At 46.4% G+C, this 27,879-nt stretch overlaps 1 protein-coding gene across 1 annotated transcript in view; it reads left to right on the top strand.

Moving 5' to 3' along the window:
- Window positions 1-22,405: 22,405 nt before the first annotated feature.
- Plbd1 (phospholipase B domain containing 1) overlaps window positions 22,406-27,879 on the top strand; it is a 53,258-nt gene continuing 47,784 nt past the window's right edge. Inside the window, exon 1 of the mRNA XM_052175148.1 lies at window positions 22,406-23,059. Within this exon, the coding sequence (XP_052031108.1) occupies window positions 22,942-23,059 (118 nt within the window). The 5' untranslated portion in view covers window positions 22,406-22,941. The remainder of the gene's footprint in view (window positions 23,060-27,879) is intronic.

Here is a 27,879-nt window from a genome sequence, read left to right as displayed (position 1 = left end):
GCACAGGGCCGTGGAATGGTGTGTATCCAGAGAAGCTGGCATAACGAAACTACACAACACATACATTTACCTTTCGAACCAGAAATCTCACTTCCTGAAACCGACCTTGAATAAAAAATAAAAATTAAAAAAAAAAAAAAGCTGAAGACCTGAAGCTGAAAGATATATAACTAAACTAAATTTACAAAGTTTCAGCAAGAGACTAGAGGGAGCAGGAGAAAGAATTGGTCAAGCCAGGGGTAGATTATCTGAAATTATGCCATCAGAGAACCAAAAATTAAAAAGAATTTTCAAAAGTAACAAAAGCTGAAGAATCCCATGAAATGAAAAAAAAAAAAATCTGGGTGTGGTGGCACACGCCTGTAATCCCAGCACTTGGGAGGCAGAGGCAGGCGGATTTCTGAGTTCGAGGCCAGCCTGGTCTACAGAGTGAGTTCCGGGACAGCCAGGACTATACAGAGAAACCCTGTCTCAAAAAACCAAAACAAAAAAACAAAACAAAAAAAAAAAAACGAGTTAAGATCAACCCAAAGAAATCCACACCCAAATCTACTTTACCAAAGCGCTGAAAATCAAAGGTGGAAATCTTAAAGCAGCAGAGAAAAATCAGTTCGAGCTGGAAGAGCCTCCCAGGGTATCAAGGGGACTTACTAGCTGAAACCTTGTCAGAGGATGATGTATTCAATGGACCAAAGGGAAAACTCCTGGGCTGGAATGAGGAATGTCTCCCATAGGTTCAGTTATTCACAGACGGTCCACAGATGGTGGTGCTGTGTGGGAGGTTGTGAAACTTGAGGAGACAGAGCTGGGGGCTGTGGGGAGGGGGAACATCACTTGGGGGGTAGGGCTTGAGGGTTTATAGCCTCCCTCTACTTTTCCAATCCCCACCAGGCCTTCTTCCCCTCCTCACAGGTCACGTGACACATGAGTATCCATCATTCTGGTCCTGCTGCCATGTTTTCCCCGCCTGCTGTGACGCCTTCCCCATCGTGATAGACTCTATCACTCTGGGGTTAGAACCGAGGCGGTAGGTGGTAGGCAGTGCTTGAACCCCAAGCACAAGGCAAAGAGACTGCATTTGAAATGTCATTGGTGTCTTTACATCAGTAGAAAAGTCAACAAGACAGATTGCAAGACCAACCTGGCCTACAGACCAGAGAGTCTCAGGCCAGCCAGGGCTACATAGCAAAACCCTGCCCCAAAATAAAACAAAGCAAAACAAACAAGCAAACAAAAAGCTTGGCACCATTTATCATTAGGAAAATTCAAATTAAAACAACAATGAAATGTAATCAAATAACTATTAGTGAGTAATGGCTAACATTTGACATAGACCATAACAAGTGTTGGCAAATACCTACAGACAGCAACAGTCACACCTGCTGGAAGAAGTGTAAATTGTGCAACTTCTTCACAGAATGAGTTGACAGAGTCTCTAAAGGTTTAACATTCTCATCATATAACTCATCCATTCCACACTACGGCATTTTCCTAACGTCCATACAAAGTCTCAGACATACATGTCAAAGTCTCAGACATACATGTCAAAGTCTCAGACATACATGTCAAAGTCTCAGACATACATGTTCAGAGAACCCTTAACTGTAACAGCCAAACTTTGGAAACAATTCATAAATAAATTGGGAAATATTCATAATTTGGGTAGATGACTCACCAGCTATCATGGTACATGCCTACAATCCCAGAGCTAAAGAAGAAGGGGCAGGGAGATTGCTGCAAGTTTGAGACCAGCAACAATATCAACAACAAAAATGTAAATGAGTAACAAATTATGGCATACAGACATGACAAGACATCACTCAGCAATAAGCTCTGACAGGTCATGATTGAACTTCACAGATTCGACCAGGTGAAATCAGAAAAAGAACGTACAATTCAAGATTCCACTTCCAGAAAATTCTAGAAGCTGCAGATGCAGGCTCCAACAGAAAGCAGATTCTGGATTCAGGAGGGGAGAGAAGGAACCATGGCGTAGAAGAATTACTAAGAGAAACCGTGAGTCAAGACACAGGGTGATGGAGGTCTGGTGGTACACACTTGCGAGGTCACAGCAGGAGGTTCACAAGTTGGAGACATGCCTGAGCTAAGTACTGAAAACTGTTCCCCATTCCCATCAAAAACAAACAACAACAAGTCCCCAAGTATTATAGATTCTTTATCTGGATACAGCAACAATATGCATGCCAAGATACCCCAAGTTATATTTGAATGTGTCTAGTTTCCTGTAGCCCAAGTACAACTCAACAGTGCTGTTTAAAACAAAACAATTCTGTTCAGCAAAACCCAGAGTATCAAATGTACAGGACAGCCATCTGGTATCCTCAACAAATAAACAGCCCAACAGATTAAGGAAGAAGAAGCAGACTCGACAGACTGAGATGACCTGAGACACATGCTAATAAGCAATAGTATGCACTCTGCTTGGATCTTGAACCAAAGAAATGAAATAAGAAAAAAAAATCTGCCTGGTAAACGGTGAATTCATAAACTGACTAGGTAGCCAATATTAACTGTTCATTTTTACATGTAACAATGGTATTGCATATATGTGTGCACAAGTGTGCATGTGTAATAAACATATCATGTTGTGGTGCTTAAACCAAACCCAGGGCTTTGTTCATGGCTATAGCATCATGTGGGCAGGAAGGGGTAATGGGGCATATTACAGCACCTAATTATGTGGGTGGGAAGCCATAGCAGGGCTCATGTGCTGAGTCGTACAACCTTGAGGAAAGCTTTGTACATGGTTATTTTTCCGGCAATGCCACCCCCCCCACCCCATCTCCCCCCCACCCCACCCCGTGTGACTACAGGAGACACTGCAGATAAAGCCAGGCAGAGACAGGGACGCCATGATGAGACATTTGGCAGCTGAGCTCAGAAAGCCACCCAGTCATAGGGAACTACGACCTTAACAGCAGGATTCTTCCACAAGGATACGTGGGCTTTATTCCAATGTGGCTTAAGATTCAAGTCTCCCATGATAAGGCTGGGTTCTCACAAGCTGGGCATGATGGGGCACATCTGCCATCCCAGCACTGGGGAAGGGAGGCACAGATGAGGTCTGTCCAACATCAGCCTTGCTGTAGTCTTTACCTATTCCCCAGCGGGGACAAAGGACAAAAGCAGCTTAGGGAAGGAAGGGTGTTTTGGCGTTTGCTCCAGGGCTTATAGACTCTAGTGGCAGAAAAGAGCTTGAAAAAGAAACTTGGGTTGAACTAAGATCCTCAGACACAACAAACACTGGCTGAGCCATCTCCCCAGAGGCACCCATTTGACTCCTTAGGAGCCCCCAGAAAGAGAGAGAGAGAGAGAGAGAGAGAGAGAGAGAGAGAGAGAGAGAGAGAGAGAGAGAGAGAGAGAGAGAGAGACAAAGCCACTGGAGGCTGTATTTGCTTCTGCAGTTGGGCTCAGATGGCCTTGAACCTTAAGGGAAGGGTGTGCCTAACTCGGTGGATGTGTTTAACTCAGTGTTGGGCCACCTGGGTATTTGCAACCATTTTATAAGCTAAGGGAAAAAAAAAAAGGCAGCCGTGGATGAGAACATCTCTGACAAGATGGAGTGGATGTTGTGAGTCAGGGGACGCATGATCTGGAATCTGACCCTGACAAGGACTACGACTGGCGTGGAGGAGCTTAGCAGACTGCCCACAAAGAGGAACCGGGAGAGCTTAGCTGTGGCTTCACAGCTGGGCCAAGCATCACAGCTGTGCTGTGAAACATCACACAGGCAACCTTCAAAAAGGGAGGCTAAGGCAGGAGGATTGCCACGAGTGTGACACCAGGCCTTGGCTTCCTGAGTTCATAGACAGCTTGGGCTACAGAGTGAGGTGTGTCTCAGAAACCAAAAGGGCTAAGCTAAACAGATCAGGAAAATCTGTGAACTAGAGATTGTGAATTAGAGAGAAAGCAATGGAAGGCACTGTCGAGTAACTTCGTGGTTACCGGCAAAACAAAATTTTGAAATAGTATAATTTTACCCCAAAGCCACAGACCATGTCTCACTCAGCAGAATGAGGGGATGGAAGGAAGGAAATCAAAAGGGAAGTTCATGAAGGAGACAGTTCAGCTGGGGCGTGGGGCATACTGCTCCTACAGGGACTGGAGTTCAGTTCCCAGCATACATGTTAGGATGCTCACAACTGCCCGTTGTGATTATAAAAAGGGAGAGAGAGGGCTGGAGAGATGGCTCAGAGGTTAAGAGCTCCTGCCATCCCTTCAGGGTCCCTGGGGCTTCTAACCTTACCTCTACCTTACTAGTCTTCCTCTCAGGGTCCACCACCCCACAGACATCCAATCTTGTCACCTTGTAGAACAACATTGTCATCTCCAAAGTTCACACCCAAGAACCAGGAAATAGAGCTACAAAAGAAAATCCCCACCCCACCCCACCTCCAAATTGTGCTAAGTAATTTTTATCACACTTTGTGTTTGGTTGTATTCAGAACTGAGCTTGACCCCTTGTGGCCCCCTGGTAGGCCGAGGGTGGACCCATCTGACTGTGTCAAACAAGGGCTGTGAAGCACACAGGGAGCACCACAGGCAAAGCTCCACCTTCATCCTCTTAAACACCACAGGACGTCCATGTATGAAACTCGGTCTGTGGTGGAGAGGTTAGAGAGTAAACTTCCTGCTTTGATTTAGTTACACTCAGAAAGACAGAGGGCTATTTGGGGGCTGAAGCAACATCTTGACTTCAAAGCAAACCAAAACCTATAAATAAAACTAATAATAATAATAATTGAGGAGTCCATTTTTGATATCCCATTTTATCTCCACTCAGAAACTAGGTCATGGGCCATTGGCTGTCCACCCTGGGTGTAAGGCTGTACTTCCAGCAGCTGCCTGTCTGAGTTGCTCTGGGGCTGACAACTGCAGCGGGTAGCACAGAGGGGGACTAGGTAAAGCCCAGGCAGGGAATTGTTCTCCCCTAAGTTGAGAAAGGGGAGTGGTATTTATCTCTGCCCTTTGTTATAAGTACACGGGGCTCTCAGAGCCTGTGTTCACTTGGTAAAAACAAAACAAAACACCTCACTGCGAGTTTGCACATAAATTCAGTCATAAATTGAATACAAGTTCATAACACAGGATGCCTGTGTGCATATACGCTAGGAGTAGTTATCTGGCTTAACTCCACCATTTGTTCCTGGCTTTGCAGGGTCATGGAACAGTTTTAGACTACACGAAGCCAGCCTTGAAGTTTTGTTTAGACAAACACAGACGATAACTTATCTCCAGTTTTTGTACCTACGGTTCTGTGGTGTATATCTTCTTTATGATCTTGGTTAACGGTCTCTGTAAACCCTTAGAATGCGCCCTAAGTTTTAGAAGTCTGCTGTTATCTCAGAAGCAATTAAGCAGTCCTGTTATAAAAGGAACTGGAATGTCTCTATCTGGGTTGCCATTAGGAAAAAATGGTAACCCTCAAATGCTAGATGTTTCTGCAGAATAAACACTTTTGTCTTTGCATAATGAGTCTGGGGTCTTCCTTCAGTGATTTTTGGATAATAATAATAATAATAATAATAATAATACAGTCTGATTTCAAGGGATAAAATAAATGCTAGATCGATTGGGATTACTGTGGTTGTTCATGGAGGGAGTCAACCAGAACTAAAGCAACTAGGAAGGCTGCATTGTTGCAAAATATTTCCTATCCATTCACAGTGAGGCAGTGAGAGGCCAGTGATTAGAGGGAAGACAGGAGGAGGAGCTAAGGGAAGTGAGGGGCGGAGAGAGACACAACTGGAGGAGAGAGAGGAGATGCAGATATCCAGATGGCTTCAGACATATTTCTGGTGTTTTGGAGAGCTTAGAAATATTGGGATAAGAGTTATCACAGAGAAAGGAGCTTCAGCTGGGGAAGTGCCTCCATGAGATCCAGCTGTGAGACATTTTCTCAATTAGTGATCAAGAGGGGAGGGCCCATCGTGGGTGGTGCCATCCCTGTGTTGGTAGTCTTGGGTTCTATAAGAGAGCAGGCTGAGCAAGCCAGTAAGAAACATCCCTCCATGGCCTCTGCATCAGCTCCTGCTTCCTGACCTGCTTGAGTTCCAGTCCTGACTTCTTTTGGTGATGAACAGCAGTGTGGAAGTGTAAGCTGAATAAACCCTTTCCTCCCCAACTTACTTCTTGGTCATGATGTTTTGTGCAGGAAAAGAAACCCTGACTAAAGCAGCTACCATGAATATTTGAAAAATGCTCCTAATGACTCTGCCTAATGATGGCTTTCGGCCAGGAAGTTTCAGAAGGACAATTAAAGCACCTGTGTAAAACTGTGGCGCGTGGCACTGCCAATCAGAATGCTCAGCCAATGAGGAAAGGAATATTGTGAACTACATTGGTTTCAAAGAACACAAAAAGCAATTTAAAGCTCCTGGTTTTAGTCTTTTAGTATGAGGATTTACTCAGCCAGGACATACAAACACTTTGATTTTGAAATGAGAAAACTACCACGTTCTTCCTTTGTTTTTTCGATTTTTTTTGTTTTGTTTTGTTTTGTTTTGTTTTGTTTTCCGAGACAGGGTTTCTCTGTATAGCCCTGGCTGTCCTGGAACTCATTCTGTAGACTAGGCTGGCCTGGCCTCGAACTCAGAAATCCGCCTGCCTCTGCCTCCCAAGTGCTGGGATTACAGGCGTGTGCCACCACTGGCCGACTTTACCACATTCTTCTTATAAAAATTTGGAAAATATTAGCATGTGAGGGGAGAAATACTCAAATCCCAAAGTGCAGGGGCATCCATTATTACATGATCTCATTATACATTACAATAAGGTAGACTCCTGAAACTAAAGAGACAGCTCAGCGGTTGAGAACTCTTGCCACTTGTCTTAGTTAGGGTTTCCATTGCTGTGAACAGACACCATGACCGAGGCAACTCTTATAAGGACAACATTTCATTGGGGCTGGCTTACAGGTTCTGAGGTTCAGTCCCTTATCGTCATGCCAGGAAGCATGGCAGCATCCAGGCAGGAATGGCGCTGGAGGAGCTGAGGGTTCTACATCTTCATCCAAAGGCAGAAGGAGGAGCATTCACACTGGGTGGAGCTTGAGCACAGGCCAGACCCATAGTGACACGCCCCCTCCAACAAGGCCACACCTCCTCCAAGGCCACGCCTCCTAACAGTGCCACTCCCTTTGGCCAAGCATTCAAGTCTATGAATCTGTGGTGGCCGAAAGCTGCTGTTTACACAAGGATGCTGTCGTACATTGTGGTGCACACAGCCGAGCACAGCCTGACTTGTGTGGTATACACACTGCACAGGCTGATTTCCAGTGGCTTGCCTTTTCTCCTTTTTCCTGATAACGATGAGGCTGCCTAGTGAGTCACACACGTTTTCCTACAGTCTGAGATAAAGAGGTCAAGGTTAATAAACTGTCAAAGTGATACCTAGCTCCTTGTGCCTGGCACTCCTTGGTCATTCCTAAAGCTGGCCATTACCCCCTCTAAAACCCACCTCACAACTGTGCTTATAAAAAAATAACTCTTAGCCGGGCGGTGGTGGCACACGCCTGTAATCCCAGCACTCTGGGAGGCAGAGGCAGGTGGATTTCTGAGTTCAAGGCCAGCCTGGTCTACAGAGTGAGCTCCAGGATAGCCAGGGTGGCTATACAGAGAAAACCTGTCTCGAAGAAACCAAATCCAAAAAAAACAAAAAACAAAAAAAAACAACCAACCAAACAAACAACAATAAAAAACCCTCTTGACTCTTTAAACCTTGCTGTAAGTTGTATTCTGTGAATGATAGAACTTAGTCCTGAAATTAATATAAGAATGCCCATTGTAATGACTTATTATCTATATTTTTAAAATGTCTTTCAATAAACACAACCCGGCTTCATAATGGCTTTTCTTGAAATTCTTTTCTTCAGTGAAGGATGATGGCTTAGATGAAGGTCCCCAAGGGAAAGGGAAACTCTGTTGGCCACTGCACGTGCCTGAGTGGAACCATGACTCTCTCTCCCTGTCTCTGTGGATTTCTTCCACACTACTTAAGAACTAGGATTGGTGGTTTTCAACCTCCCTAAAGCTGTGACCCTTTAATACAGTTCCTTGTGTTGTGGTAACCCCCAACCATAAAATTATTCTATTGCCACTTCATAATCTTAATTTTGCTATTGTTATAAATGGTACTGTAAATATCTGATATGCAGGATATCTGATATGTGACCCCTATCAAAGAGATCCCATGGGTTGCAACCCATGAGGTAAGAACTACTGATTTAAGGTCACTTTATAAAATACACATTTCCTGACAATTCATACCTTAATACCCATAGATCAGTTCCTCAGCTCCCCCTCAATCCCAAAATCTATACATGTTCAAGTCCCTTATAAAGCCACATTATAGAGAACTACAGATGTGGCTATAGGACTTGCCCAGAATGGATGATGAGATCCCAGGTTTGATCCCCAGCCTATGCATATACATAGATGGTGGGGGAGTAAGTGGAGGAATTTGTTTTGTTCACTTTGTGTTCTGGTTTTGTGTGTGTACACATTTCGTACGTTGGATGCATGCTGGTTTATATGTAGTGTGTTGCTCATGTTATTTACATATTGTCAAGTTTGTTTACTTTTATTTTATGTGTATGACTATTTGCCTGCATGTGCACCACCTGTGTGAACCTCCTGAGGCCAGAGGAGGTTGTCAGATCCCCTGGCTCTGGAGTGACAGATGGTTGTGAGCTGCCTTCTGGGTGCTGGGAACCGCAGTTAGGTCTTAACCACTGAGCCATCCTCCCAGTCCAACTCCACCTTATTTTTTTTTTTTTTTTTTTGAGACAGGGTCTCTCCTTGAAGCTAGAGCTTGCCAAAGATATCCACCTGCCTCTGTTTTCCTGGTACTGAGATTATAGATAAGCATCGTTGCAATTGGTTGGTGGAGAGCCAAACTCGGATCGTTGGGTTTGCAAAGCAAGACTTTATAGGCTGAGCTAGCTTCCTAACCTTATGATTTGGTTTCATTTGGGTTTTATTTTAGATAATTTTACTCTGTGTCCCAAGACTCACTATTTCACTACTACAGCCCAGGCTGACTTTTTTGTTGTTGTTGTTGTGTTTGTTTTTGTTTTTGTTTTTTGGATTTGGTTTTTTCAAGACAGGGTTTCTCTGTATAGCCCTGGCTGTCCTGGAACTCACTCTGTAGACCAGGCTGGCCTCGAACTCAGAAATCCACCTGCCTCTGCTTCCCAGAATGCTGGGATTAAAGGCATGTGCCACACTGGCTCCAGGCTGACTTGAAACTGGTAGAAATTGATTTGCCTCAGTATTCTGACAGCAGGAATTATGGGTGTGAGCTACCATGTCTGGTGGCTTCTTCTTCTTCTTCTTCTTCTTCTTCTTCTTCTTCTTCTTCTTCTTCTTCTTCTTCTTCTTCTTCTTCTTCTTCCCTCTCCTCCTCCTCCTTCTAAGAATTATTATTTAATTTATATGAGTACATGCAGCTGTCTTTAGACACACACCAGAAGAGGACATCAGATCCCAATACAGATTGTTGTGAGCCATCAGGTGGTTGGTGGGACTTGAACTCAGAACCTCTGGAAGAGAAGTCAGTGCTCTTAACTGCTGAGCCATCTCTCCAGCCCCTGGCTTCTTCTTATCTATTGCTTTTTGGATTTGAGACAGACGGGATCTTGCTGCTTAGTGCAAGCTGAACTTGTCGTGGTGATCTCCTACCTCAGCCTCCCTTGTGCTGGGAGAACAGATATGTGCTATCAGACCCTGATTCTGTTTGCTTTAAATTGCTTTTGGATTACTTGTAGGACCCACTGTAAGAACTAAGTAAAAATCAGTGGTACAGTGATTGCAACTCCAGTCCTTGGAAGGGATGCCATTGGATCTCCGTGAGTTCGAAACCAACCAGGGCTCCACAGTGAGACCTTATCTCCATAGAGTGTGATATGGTCACCACTTTTGTTTTTCCAGGATTTGTGACCTACAGTAGGCTGAATTCCCAGATACACACGCAGCCCACGGAGGGCTAACTGCATAGCATCCTTTAGGCATTTGCTTTTCATAGCTAAGTTTTAAAGTACGCTTTTAAATTCTTTTTTTGATTTCATGTGCATTGGCGTTTTGCCTGCATATATGTCTGTGTGAAGGTGTCGGATCCTCTAGACCTGGGGTTACCTACAGTTGTGGGCTGTCATGTGGGTGCTGGGAACTGAACCCCAGACCCTCTAGAAGAGCAGCCAGTGCTCTTAACCACTGAGCCATCTCCCCAGCCCCATCAAATGCACGATCCATTATCCAATGCAAGTTGTCAGGATGCAAAAAAATCATTGCTCAATTTATTTAGCAAAGAAAATGGCCATTGTGGTTTTTGTGTAATGTCGCTCCTGTTGTGTAATTCTTACTAACAATCCATCTGTGTTACTCGGTAGTGGCCACACCCAGGAAAGCAGCCATTCAGAAGTGCCTTTTACCACCATCACCTCCAACCAGACTTGATAGGAGCCGCGCTGTAGAACGTCTATCCGGTGGGATGTACCCGCATCACCTGGCAAAAATGGTTCAGCCCTGATGGAACGGCTGAGCTGGAGCTGTGCTGGAGTGGCAGAAGCCACCAGAGACGTCCTACATTATTCCTGAGTAAGGCTGCAGCGCTTTGGGAACCAGGTGGAAGAGACTGGCTTTTTCACATTACTGCTTCAACATGCAATCCATCTTAACATGAGATGTGGGCCAGCTGGCAGCATCAAAACAATTCTTTCAAAAGTGATTCCTCCAAGTTATGTTTCCTGCGACTTTGGAAATCCACATACATTCTTGTACTGAAAATTAATGTCATGGTCAGCTTTTCCTCTCAAAAAATGTGAGGTTGGGGCTGGAAGGAGGGACGTGTGGCTAAAGCACTGGCTGCTCTTCCGTGGGACCCAAGTTCAGTTCTCAGCACCCACATGATGGCTCACAAACATCTGTAATTCTAGTTCTAAGGGGTCAAAGGCCCTTCTCGGACCTCTCCAGGTGTCAGGTACACATGGAGTGCATAGGTCCGCATGCAGGCAAAGCATTCGTACATGCAAAATAAAAGAAATCTAAACAACCAAACAACTTAGGATGATACTCCATATTCTTCATGAATTTTGTAACACAGAAGCGAAACCCACTTTGGTGTTTAATACTTATCTTAGTCAGGATCTCTATTCCTGCACAAACATCATGACCAAGAAGCAAGTTGGGGAGGAAAGGGTTTATTCAGCTTACACTTCCACACTGCTGTTCATCACCAACAGAAGTCAGGACTAGAACTCAAGCAGGTCAGGAAGCAGGAGCTGATGCAGAGGCCATGGAGGTATGTTTCTTACTGGCTTGCTTTCCCTGGCTTGCTCAGCCTGCTTTCTTATAGAACCCAGGACTACCAGCCCAGGGATGTCACCACCCACAAGGGGTCCTCCCCACTTGACCACTAATTGAGAAAATGCCCCACAGCTGCATCTCATGGAGGCATTTCCCCAACTGAAGCTCCTTTCTCTGTAATAACTGAAGCCTGTGTCAAGTTGACACATAAAACCAGTCAGTACAATACTCTACTGATGATATTTCCTCCCTGTCTCTTCTGGAATGCTCACAGTGTATATTTTCTTTGAGTGGGAATCAATTTTAACTTTTGAAAAAGGATTTATGTTACTCTTTCCTCTCTCATTTTCCCCTCTCTTCCTCCTTTTACCTCTTTATTCCCACCTCGTGTGTGTGTGTGTGTGTGTGTGTGTGTGTGTCTACAGAAGCCAGACAAAAATGGAGTCAGAACCCCCAGAGCTGGCCCTGTAGGCAGCTGTGAGGCACCCAGCCTGGGTTCTGGGAATCAAATCCCTTTGCAGGAGCAGTAGACACTCTCTACAGTCGCCGAGTCATCTCTCCAAGCCCAAGCCCACTGTTTGCTTCATAGCTGTTGCTCCACTGTGTGTAGCCATCTGCTCTGTGGAGAGAAGGTAAGAGGAGGAGTGAGCAGGCTCCCAAGGGGAGGCTCAGGCTTAGGCAGGGGCAGTGAAGGAAAGGGAGATTCTGGACATAAGAGAGACTGTGCAGAAAGCCAGTGAACAGAGCTTCATTCAAAGATGACCCCTTAAAACAGCGTGGAAATTGGGGTGCAGTGCAGCGGTGCACCTCTTGCCTGCACACGCCAGGCCCTGGGAGAACAGGCGTCTGCAAAGCTTCCAGTCCTCCACGCATATGCACGCACTAAATAACAAAGTCTGGTTCCCAGAGTTCACGTGAAATAAATCCAGGTTGGTGGCACTGCTTGTGACCTCAGGGCTGGCTCTCAGGGCTCACTGGCCAGCCAGTCTACGCTAGTTGGCAAGCTCCAGGCCAACCCCGTCTCCGAAAATGACAGACTGGAGGCATGGCTCGGTGTTGATGGCATGTACTGCTCTTGCAGAGGACCCGCATCAGGTGGCTCACAACCACCTGCGACTCCAGCTTCCAGGGATGTGATGGATGCCCTGTACCCCATACATATGCATGCATATAAGTAAAAACAGAAGAAATCGTAAGGCCCTCAGGCACAAATAGGTGGATGGTGTTGAGAGGTCATCAGAGACAGAGACAGAGAGAGACTTGCCACATAAACACAAGGCCACCGTTTGCCATGGGTATTTAGCAGAACTATTTTGCCTGTACAAAGTTAAAGGTCACTAAAAGGGGGCTGTGAGTTGTCACTTGTATATTTTACTTGTTGCTTGCACATTGTGTACAGTGAAGGTACGTTCCAGATGTGAAGGTTCCAGGTGTGAAGGTTCCAGATGTGAAGCAAAGAGAGGAAGCTGATGACAGCGTCAAGGATGTGGCCATCCAAGTTAGGAAAGAGATGCAGAAAGAGACTTAGGGAACAGTGAAGAAACCGGGTCTCTCTCTCTCTCTCTCTGTCTCTCTCTCTCTCTCCCTTTCCCTCGGCCTCTCCCTCCCTTCTGTGTATGTATGTGTGTGTGTATTTGTGATTTGTGTGTATGTGTGTCTGTATGTGTGTATATGTTCATGTGTTTGTATATATGTATGTATGTGTGTATATATATGAGTGTGCATTTGTGTTTATGTATATATATGTGTGTATATGTGTATATTTGTGTATGTGTCTATATATGTGTGTATTTATGTGTATATATGTGTATGTGGGTATATGTACATGTGTGTATGTGTATATGAGTGTGTGTGTATATATGTATATATGTGTGCATATGTATGTATATGTGTATATATGTGTGTATATGTGTGTGTGTGTGTGTGTGTGTGTGTGTGTGTAATATAAAGCCACATGCTTTACACAATGAAGAAATATTCTCGGCTGGCCCTAGAAATATCGGGCAGTAAGTTCTCAGCCTCTCTGGAGATGAGGCTCAGGACAAGAAAGGATGTATAGCAGCAGGATAGACACTGCTGACTTTTGCTTTGATTGAAATAAATGAGCAAAATAATTAACCAAGTGATAAATAAAATAACCACACCCAGCCTTGCCCAAGTGGTATCCAACTGTCCCAGGAGCCACCATTTTAGTCTTTCCTGCTGTGGTCAACACATTCTCTCATCTCACAGGGTTGACTGAGCAGTGGCACCCCTTTCTTTATGTATCCAATCTGTAGGACACCTGCAGGCTGCCTTGCAATGGACAGCAGCACATATGCAGGGTTAGCGAAGACAATCACAGACCCTAGCGTGAGTAAGGCCAACACCACCAGCAGGCGTGAGCAGGGCCAACACCCAGGGCAGGCATCAACCCAGCCCTGGATTTCTCAGAGATGCTCCTTCAGACTGCATTTCTACAGTTAAGTTAGACTCAAAGCTATGATCTCTATAAACCAGTGGCAGGTCTAACTGTGAACCCAGCCTACACACAGAGGCAAAGAGAACAGAAAGGCAGGAAACTCGGCAACAGAATGAATGCCAGTAAGAGTAGTTGGCCATTAGTCCAAGTGAGGCCCCGGACCCTTTCATTCTCCAAACATCTTATGCTAGAGGGATGGCTAAGCAGATAACGGCCCTTGTTTGGCAAGTCTGGTGACCAGAGGTCAATCCGTACAACCCGTATGTGATGGCTATTCCTGACAGTCAACTTGACTACATCTGGAATGAGCTACAATCCAGAAATGGAGGGCACACCTCTGATCCAGATCTTGAGACTGGTAGACACAGGCTTCTGACCTGGATCTTGACATGGTTTTGATCTAGATCTTGAGGCATAGTGGCCAAAAAAATTCTTAGATGCAGGCAAGGTAGTACACATCTTTAATTCCAGGAGACCAAGTAAAGCAGATGTCTGAGTTCAAGGCCAGCCTGGGACGGAGCAAGTTCCGAATCCAGGCATGGCGTACACACCTTTAATCTGTTGGAGGCCTATGTAAGGACAATGGAAGAAGGAAGACTCACTCTTCTTCACCGGCTTGCACTTACTTACCAGCACATCTGGTGGAACCTACTTCTTCAGGATTCCAACTTAGACAGAAGACTAGCTGAGACACCCAGCTTCGTGGGACTGAGCAACTACTCGATTCTTGGTTTTCCCATTCACAATGGCCCATCGTTGGGCTAGTTGGACTGCAGACTGTAAGTCATCCTGATACGTTCCCTTAATATAGAGAGACATTCCATAAGTTCTGTGACGCTAGAGAACCCTGACCAATATACACTGTGTAATGGTGGAAGAAGAGAAGATAATGCCATAAAATTCTCTCTGACCTCCATATATGGCCTATGGCACACTCATGCTCTCTCTCTCTCTCTCTCTCTCTCTCTCTGTGTGTGTGTGTGTGTCTGTGTGTCTGTGTGTCTGTGTGCGCGCGCGTAGCATTCCTTTAGGCTCCACCCCACAGTTACCTGGGGTAATTACCTGGTAATGCTGGCTTGCTATAAAAAGGCTGTTTGGTCCCTGCCACTCTCTTATTCTCTCGCACTCTCTTACCCTCTCTGTCCCTTCTCTCCCCCTCCCTTTCTCTCTTCACTGGCCTCTTCTCCCCCACCCCTTCCCCGGTCTCTCTCTTCCTCTCTCTCTCTTCCTCAATCTCTCTACTCCCTTCTCAATTCCCTTCCTATCTTAGCATGGGCCCACAGAGGCACTCCTCCCCCCTCACCATACCTGACTCTATCAAACATATTCCTGGTTCTCCTTTTTTTATATAACACACAACTGTCTGTCTCTCTGTCTCTCTGTCTCTGTCTCTGTCTCTCTTTCTCTCTCTCTCTCTCTCTCACACACACACACACACACAATTTAACCTAGTAAGTCATCTACCACAAAAATCATTCTAAGAGTTATTATTGCTCAAGGGAGGAGAAAACAAATGCATTGGAAAATCAGAACACATTTTGTGGCTTTTGGAGACCTTGTGCAAACAGAGACAACTGTTTTCAAAAGCCATTAAATTGTAAGACTTTGAATAAGGAAAATGAATTGTTTTTGAAATATTCAAAACCTTGATTTAGAAAGAGGGACAACCCAGGCAGAGACAAAAAGCACAGGTGTTCTGAGTTACTTTGGTTTCAGACCCTGGGACAAAGGACAGACATGTGTATTTTAGATATCAAAGCAAACCTGGCTTCCAGGTCTGCTAAGGTCCCTCAGTCCCTGCCTGGCTGTCCAGACTCTGCTTCTCCTTTCTCTCCTGCATCCCCCAGCTCCGTGGTGACTCCCCTGGATCCTTGGGGCCAGTGAACTCGAAGCCCAACAAACCTGCCTTTTAATATAATCTAATCCTGCTTGAATTGGCCCATTAAATGTACAACCAATTTAAGCTTATCCCCAACTATAGAACAAATAAGTGAGACTCAGACCATGGTTATTTTATTTGCTTGGACAATTACTGGAGGGTCACCCCTAATCTACTCTTCTAACTGCTGGCCTGGCTACTTCCTCAGTGCTTTACCCCAGGCTCTCGCTATGACTCTTGGCCAATGGTGGCTTCCTCTCCTGGCTTTCTTCCCCCTCCCTTTTTGTCTGTCCTCCCCCAACTAGGTTATTGCAAATCCACCTACCTCTAATCCCTCCAGTAATTGACTGTAGCCAACTTTAATTAACCAACAATTTTAAATCAAGGAACAAGGTTTGCACAACAAAACACTTGTGAACAAAAGGCATAGCTAGACCTTCAGGTATAGAATTTAGCATTACAATACATAGCAACAATAACCACAACAGCAAAAACCCTCTACATTTCACCTGCGGAGAAATAACCTATTAGGCATCTTGGAATGTGATTGCATATAACATGGGATCAGCTCCTAGGCACAGAGGTAACCACACATCAGAAGATCTGCTAAGAGAAACACAAGTGTCAAGGCAAAGAGTGCAGCTTTGCAGGGGTGGGGCCACCCTCTGATGGGTGGTTCGGGGTGTGGAGAAGTTTAGTAAGCTAGTGCCAGACCGGTTTTGAATTACCAGAAGATGATACTCCAACTCCCACACTGGAGCCCATGAATGTGCTGGCTTTGTAGAGCAACCACAAGCCCTTTGTGGTGCTAGGACGATGACATGACAGGGAGCAAGGGGACATGTGCTGGGATGACCCCACACAGGATGAATGAATGCCCACGAGGTAAGAATGTCATTAAGTCCCTACTGCCAGTAACACCAGTCCAGAGGAGTCTGGGAAAGAGCCTAAGGCCTCAATGGGATGCCAGTGGGTGTCAAGGTCCTATGAACAAGCCAAAGCTGTGTGCTGTGTCTGTACTGATGGGTGACAGCTCAGAGCTGTACTTCACAGACCTGTCAGCACAGTGGCTGTGACTGCAGGCCTGGCTCTTGTCAATGAAGGGGAACAGAAGTGTTGAGGAGCAGGTATAGTTTTCCAGGGCCCTTTGCCTTGTCTGTGGTTGAAAGACTCCAAAGGCCTTTGGGTCATGGTCCTCCTTAATGTCTGACATCGTTGCCAATTAGCAGAGTGTAAGTAATACCCTTTGAATACTGATAACAGGGAAACAGAGGAGAGTAACTAGCATTAAGTTGACAAGCTGTTGGTGGAAGGCGCTGGAGAGATGGTTCAGTGGTCAGACCACATGCTGCTCTTTCAGAAGACCTGAGGTCCCATCTCAGCATCTGCATCAGGAAGTTTCCTGGGTACTTTCTGGCCTCTGTGGGAACACGTGAACAAAAATAAAATACATTTTTAAAACCACTAGGTATTTCTTTTGATTTTAAGCCTTTGCTATATTTTAGTGAGACTCGAACAACAGCAACAACAACAACAACAGCAAATGTTTGGGAATAGCTGCTTTGGAGGATGCTAAAGCCGGAAGATGACACCAAGCTCCTGAATATCTATATAAGGGAAAGTCAGTTACTAGTGAAGAACTCCCACACTAGATTGGTAGAATAACAAACTTTTGTTGCGCTAACTCTCTGGCCTTGGTTATCACCGATGGCATGCATTACCCTCAGTGATACATGGAATATGTGGGAATCTTTTCCTGAGGCCACAGGTACTGGCAACAGAAAACACACAATTCCTGACAGTAATGAGCCAAACCACATCCCTGGAAGCCACCGAGTCAAGAGAAGGACTCTTCAGACACACACCTACCCAATACTCAGTCAATACAAAGCTCCCCTTTCCCGCACAAAGTAAGACAGAGCTCAAGGAAAAGGAGAAGAAGGAGGACTGGGCAGAGGCCCGGGGGCTTGGCTTTGTGTTAGGCCCCTTTCTGTGACTGTGATAAAAACACTCTGACCCAAAGCAAGTTCAAGGGAGAGAGGTTTTATTGGGCTTACACTTCCTGGTCACAGTCCATCATTGGAAGTGGGCAGGTTCTCAGAGCAAGAACCTGGAAGCAGAAGCCATGGTGGGGACGTCGCTTGGTGGCTCCTCTGGGCCCTCCTTTGCCCTGTTATATACCCCAGGGTCACATGTTCAGGGAATCATGCCACCCGCAGTAGCCCGAACCCTCCCCTATCAACTGACAATCAAGACAATCCCTAGACATATCCACAGACCAACCTGGTAAAGACAACTCCTCCTTTCAGATTCTTTTTTGGGAGGGGCGGGGGTGGTGAATCTTGGCTATGCCAAATTGACAGTTAATCTAACTTGGATAGACCCAGATGGGATTATGTAATAATATGTCAAAACCATTTTTCTCCAATCAGAGAGTAAATTGTGTTTCTTTTGCTGTTGAACTGGGTTCCACCAGCCCAGACTGGCCTTGAGTTCAGAAACCTTTTGCTTCGACCTCTTGAATGCTGATTCTCCTCCTTCCTGCTTCCTTTCCCTCTGGGTGATGGCCAGGCCAGTCTGGGTTCTCTGCCCCCTGTCAAGAGTTGAGCCCCTATGGAACTGCTGGAGCGGTCACCGCATGCCCTTCAGGCATTCCCTTGGGGCACAGTAGTCACCAGTGAAGTCAGGGTCCTGGCTTGGGCTCATATAGGGCTGGCCAGACGGGCAAGCCTGCCAAGTCTAATCACCTGAGCTCGATCTCTGGATCCAAGATGGCGTGAAGAGAAAACCAATCCGTCTGATGTAAACCAAGTGCTCAGTATAAGCATGCCTTTCTCTCCTTTTTGCATAAGATTGTATTTACTTATTATATATAAGTATACTGTAGCTGTCTTCAGACACACCAGAAAAGGGCATCAGATTGAGAGACCCCAACTCGAGATTTTTAGACCTCTAGCAATTAGCCTAACACAGAGCAACTTGTTTTTTTCTGCTCACAGGCTGGGAAACCTTAAGATAGCACTCCCTGCTCCAAGAACTCCCTGCTCCAAGAACTAGCTTCCCACATTCCCGAGACACTTTGCTCAAAGTAACTATGTTTGCCCAAGATAACCTGTAACCTTCCGCTGAGCCATGAATCTCCGCTTGATTTCCCCATTCCTTATGACATACATCACTGCCTTTCATTCCCTTTTCTTTGTAGTTTTTTCTTTAAAAACTCCCGACTGTCAGGGTCGAACTCCTCTGCCCCTGCTCGGGTTATGAGCTCGATCCTAGAGCACTGGTTCCCTTGAATAAACCTCGTGTGCTTGCATCAAGAACGGTCTCTCATGAATTTCTGGGGCGTCGCCCTAGAGTGAGAGTCTTCTGGAATTCGGGAGTCTTTCAAAATCTCATTACAGATGGTTGTGAGCCAACATGTGGTTGCTGGGATTTGAACTGAGAACCTCTGGAAGAGCAGTCAGTGCTCTTAACCACTGAGCCATCTCTCCAGCTCCACGCATGCCTTTCTCAAAGAAATAAATATAGCTTTTTAAAAATCTAAAAACAAATGCAACTTCTAGGAAATTCTATACCCTAGATTTAGAAAAAAAAACTTTTAAAAAAATTAAAATGAACTCGGATTGAAGCTTGAAGAGTGTTTTTATTTGTTTGTTTGGTTTTTTTTGGTTGTTTTGAAAGAAAAACACAGGATAGGGCAAGCAAGCAAGCTATAAATCTCAGTAGCTGCTAGGAGGAAGTGTAAAAGCGATTGCCTACTTAAGACCGAGGTCAGGGGTTCAGCAATCAAAGCATAGGGGTTAGCTGGGCTGTGGTGGCGCATGCCTTTAACCCCAGCACTTGGGAGGCAGAGGCAGGAGGATTTCTGAGTTCAAGGCCAACCTGGTCTGCAGCCTGAGTTCCAGGACAACCAGGGCTATACAGAGGAAACCCTGTCTCAAACTACAAAAAAAGTGGAGGAGGGAGTTCCATTTTATTTTGTTTCATTGGAAATCAGAAGAGTAGGCGTGGCACATGCACCGCGGGAGCGCCTCAGTAAAGGCTTGGGGGCGGGGCGGAGGGAGGGAGGGAGGGAAGGAGGAACACTAAGAGGTTTTTATTCCTCCCATCAGGTCAGTACCTCTTGATGTAAATTAGTTTTTCTGGAAGGTCAGCCTCCTGGCCAGGCAGCTGACAGGCGCAACTGCGGACAACAGGATGTGATGTTTTAATCTTTGGAGCAAAGATGAATGTCCTGTCTCCATCCAGAGCCAGAGGAAGACAGAACCCATTTCTCTTTGAAGAGGAGAAGGCAACTGTCCCTCCAAGCACCTCCACTTCTTATAGATCCTAAGCAGGGGTGCAGTTTTGGTGTGTTTCCTCCCTGATGTTTCCAGGGGAATGGGAGACTGTGGTGTGTGTGTGTGTGTGTGTGCCCATCCTCCCTCGTGTATTGCAAGTCTCTGGTGGTGGGGTTTGAACCCAGGACTTCAACACAAGCTCTCTTATCACTGAGCCACACTCTGGTCTTCTTTTCAGAGAAACTTTTCAAAGGACCAGGGAACGTCTTCAAATTCCATTTTAGTGAAACTAACATTTTTCCAAGAGACTGGAATTTCTCTAAGAATCTCACACTGTGGCAAGTGAAAGACTGAAGCCTGGTGCTGGCCATGGGAGGGGTTTGGGGGAAGAGCTCAGGGTTAGGGTTAGAGGGTTGGGGTTTGTATCCCCCAGATTCCACATGGTCCTGAGGACTCACAGGACCCTGAGGGTGAACTCGGGGTGACTGGTTCCCTTTGCTCGTCTTCCCAGTGTGACCTCACTAAATGACCCCTCTCTGTCTTTCATTAGCGTAGTGGGGATGTGGTCTAGTTTGCTCCTGACTGCTGCGATAAAATATTGATGTGAGTAGGAAAGAGTGGGTTTCAGGTTTTAGCTCTTCACTGAGAAGCCAGGGCAGGAACCTGGAGGCACAGACCTGAAGCACAGGCCAAGGAGGGACACTAACTGTCCTGCTTCCAGCCTCACGTTCTTTTGACTTTCTTTCTTTCTTTCTTTCTTTCTTTCTTTCTTTCTTTCTTTCTTTCTTTCTTTCTTTCTAAGATTTATTTATTTTATTTATATGAGTACACTGTAGCTATCTTCAGAGGGCGTCGGATCCCATTACGGATGGTTGTGAGCTGCCATGTGATTTCTGGGAATTGAACTCGGGACCTCCGGAAGAGCAGTCAGTGCTCTTAACCACTGAGCCATCTCTCCAGCTCTCTGTTGCCTTTCTTATATAGCCCAGGCCCACTCTGCTTAGAGATGGTACTGCCCACAGGACTGGCCCTTCTACATCCATCAGCAACCAGATGTCCCACAACATGCCTATGGTCCAATTTGACGGAGGAAATTCCTCAGTTGCTTTTTCTGAGATGTGTCAATGTGTCAAGTTGACAACTAAGATTAGCGGTCACAGGGTGGGTGGCTGAGGCTAGCCTGTTAGGGCTGTCAGATCCCTGGTTTTTGCTCTATTGATTTCAGTTACAATTTTGAAACCAATATCCTCAGACTGTCTCACCTAGAGTTGGTTGTCACTCTTCTTTTGGATGTTTAAAACAAATGTGTCAAAAGACACCACAACTTACATTAACAGTGCTCTGCAAGGTTTTGTATTTCTCCTTGAGGAATATTGGACATCGTCTGGAGGCACTTTTAATGCCTCAGAGTGCACAGGACACACACACACACACATACACACACACACAAGCGTGCACACACAAATGCTCACACATAACTGGGCAGAATTTCAACAGTACTGAGTTTAAGAAAGTCTAATCCAATTAATCTGCTTATACAAGTCAAGTTAATCACTTCCTTGACTAGTCTGGTGTTCTGTGGACCGGGTGTCATACAGGGCGCTCTCCTAGGACACTGAAGTCAATGCTCTGCTGGCAAACCATCAGGTGGGTGAGCCCATCTCCCACTAGGCATCCTTACAGAGCCACCTTCTCTCAACACTTGCCTCCTGGGATCAGAAGGGTCAGCAAGGTCTCCCAGTGGGATATGGAGACACGCCTGGAATATTTGGGGCAACACTTCACCAGCCATGCGCCATGGGACCCCAAGGTCCAGTTCACCTTCGTTCTTATTGTATGTTCAGTCCCTACAATGCCCGAAGCTTCTTCCTCCACTAAATGAATATTACCAAACAAAATCGTGATTTGTATTTCATAATTTACATGTGTCCTTTCTAGCAATGACAAATATATTTCTTCCTCTAGCAAAGGCACTTCATTATTTTTTTAAATATTTATTTGTTTGTCTGGATTTTTTGTTGTTTTTCGAGACAGGGTTTCTCTGTGTAGCCCTGGCTGTCCTGGAACTCACTCTGTAGACCAGGCTGGCCTTGAACTCAGAAATCCGCCTGCCTCTGCCTCCCCAGTGCTGGGATTAAAGGTGTGCGCCACCATCGCCCGGCTGGATTTTTTTATATTATGGTTTCGATAGCCCAAATTGTCTTCAGATGTTCAGCGATCCTCCTGCCTCGGCCTCGGGAACGCTGGGATTACAAACCTGGCTACAGAGGTTTGCTTGATGGGGTCCAGTAGCTATAGATGCGCTCAGTCAGCCTGAAGTCTGTTGCCTACTTCACAATGTCACCCAGGGCACCCTGGGCCAACTTCACAATGTTACCTTCAGCGAGGCCCAGACATGGGTCTCTATAGGGACTCAGGGGGAGATCTGCCTCGAGCCCCGTGTGAATCAGCTCCGCCCAAAGAAGACACAAAGCCAAGGCCGGGAGGTGTTGAGCTCCTGAGGTCAGACAGGCTGGCGCAAGAAGCCCTGTTTCCTGACGGATGAGGGACCTGAGAAGACAGAAGGCCACAGAATCCGACCTGCGGGGAGGCATGCGACGCACCGCTGCCTCGGTTCCCTTATCCGCGGCCACCGGCGCCAAGGCTACCTTTAACTGATTCCTTAGCCCTGAGCCCCAACCTGTAGGAGGCGGCCAGAGAAAGCAGCGCAGCCCCTGCACTTCCCAAAAGCCCGGCCCACGGGTGGCTGGAGGGTCAGACCAGACGGAAAGGATCCGCCTATCCTAGCCTGGGGCTCAGTAGGGCGAAGGTTGGTTCCCAAGGCCACGTGAAGCGCCCAAGCAGGCAAGACTAATGTCAGAAGAAAGTTAAGACCGTCCCGGGCCTCTGCAAAGCAGCGCCCCGCTGCCACCCTCAAGTGCGGCTCTTGCAACAGCTTGTCACTGCTGGCGCCAGCGGGACCGAATCCAACCGGGCAGAGGTCGCAGCGGAGGAGCGATGTGCCACCGCAGTCCGGGCAGGAGCCTCAGGCCGCCATCGCTGCTGCTGCTGCTGCTGCCATTGCTGCTGCAGCCTCCCTGGGCGGCCGGCGCTGCAGGGAAGAGCAACCCAGCAGGTGAGCAGAATGCGCGGCCGGCCGGGGACTAGGGGAGTCGCCCTGTGCCCCCAGCCCACGCCCGCGGCTGGCCAGAGTCCCAGCACATTTGCATCTAGGGGCGTCTCGGGTCTCACTACTTGGAGTGGAGCCTTGGTTACGGTCCAGCTTTGACGTGGATCAGTAGTAGCTTTTAAGGAAGGCACAAGGGCTCTACCAACTTAAAAAGTTTTGGCATGAATTCTATCCCATATCTTGGCCCAGACAACCTTGACTGGTCCAAAAGGCTCCAGTCCAGAAATTTGTTCAAATCAGGCTGAGGTGTGATTTCGAGGTGACCTTTGTTCTGCTTCTAAAAGGAGATGAGTGACTTGGGTTTAAAAGAATTGATAGTAAGCTGGTTGTGTCTCTTGATATGGGACAGGCCAGAGCCTAAGGCTGTTGAATTCTTTCCCTTGAATAGGTTCAGAATTCTAAAGTGGAGTAAAGTCTCCATTCTACAGCTCAGAGTCTGGGGGGAAGTCAGGGATTTGCATAAACGATAAGGATTGCCTGAGGGGCACCGTTGTAATCCTTCCTGTCAGAAAAACAGGCCTGAACAGGTGTCCTTCCAATCTTACCCTTCCAATTGCTTCCATTTCTAAGAAGACCAAAATGAATTGTGGGATACGTAGCTTTGGAAGGTTCCAAACGTCAAATTCAGAGAGGATGACTTTGATTTCGTAATCTTCTCCATGCTGACCTGTGCAAGAATAGGAAGGGACGTGGGCAGTGTCCCCTTTCAAAAGTCGCTGGTTTTCTTGTTACCTTCTCTCAACAAGTACCTGCGCCCTGTGGATTTTGAAGTGTTTGCTTTCAAAGCCTGCTCCACTCATTGCCTGGAATCTCTCCAGTGAGCGCAGGCTGTGGAATCAGAAGGCACTGATCCAGGAGTGCCCGGTGTCTCCCCTGACTTAGCTGTGTCTTTGGTCATTCTCCCATGGTCATCCCTCCCCAACCCCGCCACAAACACACACACACACACACTCATGAACACACAAACACACACACACCTTTTAGTCCAGAGAAGCTACTGGTTACTGGTTCGTTACCACGGCCCGCAATCCTGAAAGGCTCCCCACATTGCTTTGAGGACAGCTAAGTATGCTTGCTATTGAATTTTATCTATTTGAAACAGATGTGATGTGCTCTCTCTCTCTCTCTCTCTCTCTCTCTCTCTCAGTATGTTATTGGTATTACACTGGAGCTTCCTCAACCTTCCAGTAGATTACCTAAAATTTAAATCGTAAAAAAAGCAGAGACATTGCTATCTCCGTGTGCTCCCAGAGGTACCTACCCCATACAGTGAGCTTAGTAGGCTGTGTCCTAACTGTCCCTGGAAATGTTCCTAGGGGAATAGGTCCCACGTTCACCCTAGACAGGACACCCTGAGACATCTTACTGGCCCATTTCTTTAATTTTTGAATTCAGGTTTTATTTTTTTATTTCAGAAATTGGCACAGTTTCACAGCTGTCTCTTCGTGACCGTTCAAGCTGTTACAGACAGCATTTACGGATGCGTGTGGCCTCTCTTTGAACACTGGGAAGCGCTTATGGGGTTTTTAGAACATCCTTGTATGACTTTAGTGTATGGTCTATCCTGGGCTATAACAGTGCTTCACTAATGTTAAAGCAGACCCCTCCCGTCAAGCCACCTCCTCCCCCAAACCCCACTGACATCTGAGTGTCATCCTTTTAAGAGAAATGAAAGGCAACGTGGAATGGCCACCAGAGAGAGACTAGCCGACCTCTGTGAGACTCCGAATGTAGCAGATTCCCTGGTAAAACTGGTTCTTCTTCTTGGCAGGGCTAGACTCCAGAAGTCAGTATTTGCATCATGCAGGCTGTGATCAGATCTCAGGGAGACAATTCACCCTGATACACACCCAAGTCTGTTCCCAGAGTCATCATGAATTATTCATTAGAAATATAACTGTCAGGCTGACTGAGGGCCTGACTCATCTACCCTGATTGGGCACTGGGACCTGGAATCAGTTGGTGGGAAGCACTTGCTATCCCCGCCATCATTTAGTCTCCTTAAGGTGTCATGGCCGACAACAAGTCCAATGGCTGCTTTCACTCTGACAGCAGTTATGTGTCTTGAGTTCACTAAGGTGGGCCTACTATGTGCTCCATGGCTTATTTTTAACATGGAAATTCATTATTACTTTTTTTTAAAGATAGGATCTCATTATGTAGCTCTGGCTAGCTTAGAATTTACAGTGTAGATCAGGCTGACCCAAAACTCAGAGAGATCTACATTTCTCTCCCTCATGAATACTGGACATAAAGGCAGGAGCCAATAAACCAACCTGGTCTTTTTTATCCCTAAACAGTGTGCCAATTGCCCCTGTGTTCTGATTTTTAACTTTAGTGAGTTACCGCTGGAGTTAGCATGTTCCTTCTTCTTACTAGCACAAAAGAGGAACTTACTAATATTGTGAAGGTAGTGAAATTATGAGGAAAGATTTATGTAAAACTTGTAACTCTGTGTCATCTGCAAAGACCTAGATGTTGCATGACATGTGTCAATCCTGGGATTGGGGAAGAAGTTGTGGAAGTCTTTTGATTGAGGTTTGAAAACAGAGTGAACAAATCCCCTAGAGAGGCTGCCAGTGCCCCCAAAGGCTTCCATCGGTCGGCCAGGGCCCTGAAAGGCTACCACCATCAGTCTGGCAGGTCCTGTGATGGGCCCAGCATAAACGGCTGACAAATTATCAAAGCGTTATTCCCTTTAAGTTCCTTTGTAAACTCAAGTGACCAGCATCCTAGTTCATATGTTGAAACCATGAGTCAATATACAGGATCCGGTGAAATAGCTCAACTGCAAAGGCTCAGGGGTGCAAGGCTGACCTGAGTTCCATCCTTGACTCACATAAGGGTGGAGGGAGATACCTGACTACACACTCCACAAACTTATCCTCCGCCCCCTACTGCGTGCACTCACATACATCAGCATACTATGAACTCCATGTGAGTATGCTCCCGTGTGTGACCTTCCAGTCAGTGTGACAGTTTGGGATTTGGGTGGCCATGTAATCAGGAAAGAATTGTGCTAGGCCCAAGGGAGTGGACGTGGTGACAGACAGGACTCTCCTCCCAATCTCAAGGAGTTTGTGACGGAGATTATCAGACCGAGCACACAGATATGTCTCGTTGAGTGCCCTGGATGGGAGGTGACTCAGAGTAACAAATCTGTCAGGTGTGGTGGCACACACCTGTAAGCCAGCACTTGGGAGGCAGAGGAAACATAATCTCCAAAGGTTGAGGGCCAGCCAAAGCTACGTAGTGAGACACTCTACCAAGGAGGGAGTGTGGGTGGGGCCTGGGGGAGAACCACGTCAGAATGAAGCCAAGTTAGTGCTCAGGGAGGTAAAGAGAAGAGAGAAGCATGCCTTTTGATTTCCTGAACTGTATGCTTCGTTGGTTTGCAACTGTTCTTCAGGTTTCTCCCAGCTTCACACAGGTGTGCCCCCCTGGGCCTCACTCCAGCTGTACCCCACAACGTCTTGCTCCCCACTTTGGGACTCTTAGCCTCTGCTGTTTAGCACTGGAGCCCATTTAGAGGGCTTTAACCCTAGGTATGTCATCTTATGAGTATGTAGAACAGGAACAAGCCGAGAAATGCGCCCTTTTCCGTCCATGTTTGGCTTTTTGTTATTTGGAAGAGAAGATCTTATTATGGGGGCCAGGCTAACCCCAGAGTCCCAGTAATCCCCCTGTCTCTCAGCCTCCCACATGCTGGGTTTTAGGTGTGAGCCGTCATGTCCTCTCCATCCTTGGGGTGGAGCCTGAAGGAGTTTGCTCCACACACTTCCTCGTCAGGCCCATTGAGATCAGTCAGCAGGCCACAGCCAGGGGACCCTCACTGGCCTTCCGCTCTCGAAGCCCCTCACCATTCCCAGGGGGAATTTGCCGGAACCGTCCTTTGCTTAGGCAGAGACGTGGGCTTTGATCTCTGCACACGGACAAGCTGAGCACCTACCATTGCTTTCTTGGGAGAACAATGAATAACTCACGAATCAGTCACGCCTTTAGTGACTCTGATAAAGACTCAAAGCAAATTTAGAAGCCAGAGAGCAGTTTCCTGAGGGCCCTCGTAGGAGGAGAAGGCAACACACACATACACACACACACACACACACACACACACACACTCAAGTTTGATGCACATGAAAGAGGAGATGTTTAAGGCACATCAGCAAACCTGTCCCCAACCCAATCTAAACAGAATAAGTCTCGGTATTACTCTATTTTCCCTCATGTGTCCCACCAGCTTCAACTCTTCTTTCTCCTGCTACAGTCTGATCCATCAGCCAGTGCTAAGGCTGACAGCCATTTCCTGTTTCATAAGATGAGATGCTAAGACAGTTAGGCTCTGAAGATGGGTGGCAGCTAGACATGGTAGCTCTCACCTATAATACCAGCACTCAGGAACGTGAGGCCGGACTGTAATGAGATAGGAGCCAGCCTGGGCTACATAGTGAGTTCCAGGTCAACCTGAGCTACAGAGTACTATCCAATCATAAAAATAAAGAAAGAAAGAAAATTCATTTTTTACTTTTTTTTTTTTTTTTTGGTTTTTTCGAGACAGGGTTTCTTTGTGTAGCCCTGGCTGTTCTGGAACTCAGTTTGTACACCAGGCTGGCCTTGAACTCAAAAAATCTGCTTGCCTCTGCCTCCCAAGTGCCGGGATTAAAGGCGTGCGCTATCACTGCCCGGCATTTTTTTTTTCAAATTTTAAGTTTTTTATTAAAAATAAGTTCATAAAGAATAGTGCACAGGAAATCTAATGAGGACAT

This window comes from Apodemus sylvaticus, chromosome 2 (genome assembly GCF_947179515.1).
Source record: "Apodemus sylvaticus chromosome 2, mApoSyl1.1, whole genome shotgun sequence".
Classification (NCBI taxonomy): Eukaryota; Metazoa; Chordata; class Mammalia; order Rodentia; family Muridae; genus Apodemus; species Apodemus sylvaticus.
Note: the sequence above shows the minus strand (reverse complement) of the source record. Positions and strands in the feature narration are given on the sequence as shown.